Genomic DNA, 4,377 nt, shown 5'->3' with positions numbered 1-4,377 from the left:
ACATTGAGGCTTGTGTCGACTCCACGGGACGTATATCCGTAGCGCTGACATTAGTAGATTTGACTAGCGTATTATTTGATATATATATATATACATATATATATATATATTATAATAGCCTATATTTTGCAAATTTTTAAATGTATGCGTTGCTCAAATATAAACTTACAGGAATCACGCCGCCTAATTGCAAAGACAGGTGGACAGCAAAGCTGACATACAGAGCATTTCGAAGTGTTGGATCTTTGATGATTTCCAGCATGCTTAGCTGAAAACAGTTAATACAATCAATATATATATACATCGGTATTCTCATTTAAATTCAACCTATGTAGTACGTAGCGTATTTATAGGTACTGTATGGGATGGATTATATAATTCGGAGGGTTTGTTGTGGCGTGCTTTCCGATACTGTGGGTGTTAGAGAGGTGAGAACTGAAATCATGAACGAGATCACACGCATGTTCGGCCTATATTTACGTTTTGCCTAGTTTTCTGTGATTGATGCTCGTGCCTTAACTCCTCAAGTTCCTCTCGCAGCTCTTCCGGATCAGTGGTCCCACGGAAGAATTGCAAAGCTGTAACAGGAACGAGGAAGGTCCGGCAAGTATAACACTAGTGAGTAATGCGCTATTGGTAATACCCGTCAGTGATAACAATACTTATTCGTGTTGCCAAATTATATCACCTTTCTTGAACTGTTAAGCTCAGTTAAATATGTGATTCGTACCGTTACGTCATGTAAAAATCATGCAGCCACACACTTGGCAGACAACCACACAACGGCTTTCTGCTTAATTACGAACCACAGCGCCAGTAGACAGATATATTGTCAATCGTACTTGGAACTAATCAAGGTAACGTCGGTAATATCAAACGGTGTACTGATGGCTTTACAATAAAACATTGCTCTGATTTGTATTTCAGTTGACATTATAATGTCCAATAAAAATTAAGAATACGCACACTCTAGTGCCTCCTTTTCCTTTTGCTGTGAGCAGAGGAGGAATCGTGGACTTTCGGGACTAAATGGCAACGAAACCAGCTGGAAGACGGTAGTGATGGCAGTTATACCTGTAAAATACACATTATGCCTAAAATAGTTGTCTACATATAAAATTATATTGATGTTTTCTTATAATAGTGTACGAACGTCTGCGTAGATCTAGCAAACCCACATCCTCTGTAGTGCGTTTATCATATGGGCTGTTGCACATATATACCACACGCACGCGCACGCATACACGCGCACGCACACGTGCAGACACATACATCATCATGTGTAACATATAAATAATGTATAAACATAATCACGAGGACTCGATGAGAATGTGTTGGCCGAAGGTTCACCCAACTTAACTGAGATAGTTGAGATAAGAGAGACCAGTACAAACATCATAATATATAATATATATATATACTATATAATACTATATACATATGAACAAGTCAGTAAAGTCGTTTGGGCACCGGCTTGTAAACGGTACTCTATTCAGCATCTGCTTGCAAAATTGACTGTGAATCTGCTGCACTAAAGTCCGCTTCATCGGTACAAGCGTCCGATAGGGTGGCTAGTAGGGACACGCGCGCGCAAACACGGGCAGATGATACTGTAGCTGGCTGCGCAGTTGCATATCTACCACTGACTCTTTTAATAGGCAAAGTTGTCAGCAAGGTGCCATAAAGATACAAGTAGTTACAAGATGCCATTCATATTATCAAGAGCACTTATAAGGGCGTGTGCACTCTTGATATTGTTATAAATAATATATTTACTACATAAAAGGAACCAGATGTCATGTTCTGTGTTTGTCAGTTGCGATAGAAGTGTTACACGTGTTTTTTCGCATGTATTTGGCGTATTAGACGTCAAACCCCCCGTACCGTAGTGTCCAAAAACTTTACGCAGCAACAAATGTCAATGATGTCATTATGGTTATGCAAATGACAGGTTATGACTGGCTACTGAGAGAAGGTAAAGAATGGAAGCTGGTGGCAAAAGAGGATAGGGATACGCTGGGTGTAACATGATCTGAAAGTCGAAAAGTATTTTGTGAGATCTTGCCAAGGGTATATTCCTGTACTGATAATATTACCGTTCCCAACCAAGTGTTGCTGTCACGAATCAAACTAATAAACACTGACGTTATTATTCACTGGTTATTTGCACTAAGTTAGCTAGGTTTTGTTCAAGAGAATTAAAAAAATTTCCTAGGCTTTAGACATAATCAACATTGAAATGTTGCAAACATAAGTAAGGCGTACGTACACAGCAGGAGGGTCCAAAACTTTTCATTGCCAAATACTTCTTCTAGACCGAGCAGCTGAGATAATAACATAGACGTTGCGAAACCAAATTCGTAGAGTCCTCCCATTGCACCGCGAAGATGGCGTGGTGAGATCTCCATAAAGTAAAGGGTTGCGACCGAGGAGAAACCTGCAAGAATTGTTAAAATGTTAGTTTATCACACAACCACTGTCTACGCGGACCTATGAACACACCGCAGTTGTATAAGCAATTGTAGTATTCAGTGGTTAAATGCCTCTAAACGATTATAGATAGGTTAGTGTCTTATTTACAGATTAACGCAAGAATGCAGACAGCCTAATGTACATCACACTAGTTGGACTAGTTGTGTAACGACGCTTCTGTGGTTTCTCATAAAAGCATGGCAACCTATTGTTGCCTGTGCTATGAAGAATTAAAAAAAAAAATACCTGCTGCCAATCCGAATACCAATCGACCTACAATGATCATCTCGAATGAATTGGCTTTCTTTGACAGTCCCATAAGCAGACAGCCTGCTAAGACTACTACACTGTTCATCAGCATCAGTCGTTTCCTGTAAAACCATATCGAATCATTATTCTTTAGACAGGATACTCGGCGTTGATAGCTAGTGGGGTTACATTATGAGGAGGGTGGGACCGCGGTTGGGGTTGGGTTTGCGACCGAGGTTGGTCATAAATCGGGGGTCTCGAAGACGGTGGACATGTTGGATGATGACAGTAGGGGACAGGTTGGGAGACGGGATAGGGAAAAGGTTTGGCGACGGAGATAGAGGGCAGGCAAGAGGACCGAGGTAAGGAATGGTGGGGTGGGGGTAACGAACAGGCCCTTTCGACAGAGGTAGGACACGTATTTTTGCCCTCCAACATTTTCACTCAAATGGGGCTTGCGTATCGAGCGGATATCATCCCAAGCACGCGTTTGCGCGCGCACACACGCACACACGCACGCACGCACGAACACAGGCACGCACATAGGCATATAGACATATTTGCGTGTTCGATGCTCTACGCCATGCATTACTTAGCGTAAGAATTTTTTCCAATTTTCCCCAAGGCGATTACTCTGTATGAGCTCCCATAGCTACCACAGACTCCTCTTGTAGGCCCGCCGATTACGGATCATTGTATTGCATTATTAAGGCAGGTCGCCTCCCCACCAAGAACAGCTGCGATTTTCAATTGCTAAAATCTATTAGTTACCTTCCTAATTTTAAACGTTCAAACAACTCAGGAACACTCGGACCTCACGCTACACTGATCATGCAGAGACGTGCGGAGGATGGCGAGTCTTACCGGCCAAACCTATTAGCAAGGCGTCCAGTTAAGAAGCTCGCTGACAGGATACCGATTGAGTAGATGGCCGCCGTGAAAGACCAGAGACCTGTGAAGGTTTTATCTGACATCGGTGTGCCGTCATTCCGCGAAGCATACGACGTGTTGTAGAAATTCTGCAAGACCTGTTTAAACACATGAAAGAAATATTTCTCGTCAGCTGTAGCGCTCATGTATGGGTTATTGTTACAGTGAGAGGCAAGTTATAGTATACTACACGCGGTCGACGCGCGAACGCAGAAACGTCGAGAAAGCAATTGAAAAAATGCTTCCAGAATGTTGAAGCATGTTTGGGGTTAATCTAAACATACCCTTTTAGGATTGTTGATGACGACCATGTTGTACCCAAACAAGTACGTCGTTCCTATGACAACTATGATAGCTGTCCGAGCCAGCGCCCACGTCATTCCCTGCAAACACATTATACATTGTGCATGGTTGATTAACAAAGTATAACCAAACGCTAATTCATTGTTCAAATGAACCGATAAATAGTAGTAATAATAATATCAATAATATTGATAATAATAATAAGATCGATGTTTTTGTGTAAACGTGTCGTGTAAACACGAATATTGGTAAGTGTTATTGCTGTATTAGCTTTATTTATAGCTTTTTTATTTTTAGCTTTTTTTTATAGCTTTATTTTATTTGTGTGATCCAAAATATGTTACCACACACACGCACACGCACACGCACGCGCACACGCACACGCACACGCACACACACACACACACACACACACACACACAC

General features: G+C 41.6%; 1 protein-coding gene across 1 annotated transcript in view; it reads right to left on the bottom strand.

Moving 5' to 3' along the window:
* LOC106805444 (solute carrier family 2, facilitated glucose transporter member 1-like) overlaps window positions 1–4,377 on the bottom strand; it is a 23,534-nt gene that overhangs the window by 15,091 nt on the left and 4,066 nt on the right. The window contains exons 3-9 of the mRNA XM_014807024.1: window positions 3,936–4,034; window positions 3,586–3,749; window positions 2,719–2,843; window positions 2,270–2,437; window positions 967–1,074; window positions 481–578; window positions 170–268 (exon numbers count right to left, since the gene is read on the bottom strand). Coding sequence (XP_014662510.1) covers window positions 170–268; window positions 481–578; window positions 967–1,074; window positions 2,270–2,437; window positions 2,719–2,843; window positions 3,586–3,749; window positions 3,936–4,034 — 861 coding nt within the window. The remainder of the gene's footprint in view (window positions 1–169; window positions 269–480; window positions 579–966; window positions 1,075–2,269; window positions 2,438–2,718; window positions 2,844–3,585; window positions 3,750–3,935; window positions 4,035–4,377) is intronic.

This window comes from Priapulus caudatus, unplaced genomic scaffold, assembly GCF_000485595.1.
Source record: "Priapulus caudatus unplaced genomic scaffold, Priapulus_caudatus-5.0.1 Scaffold114, whole genome shotgun sequence".
NCBI classification, from domain to species: Eukaryota; Metazoa; Priapulida; class Priapulimorpha; order Priapulimorphida; family Priapulidae; genus Priapulus; species Priapulus caudatus.
This window is presented reverse-complemented; position numbering and strand designations above follow the sequence as displayed.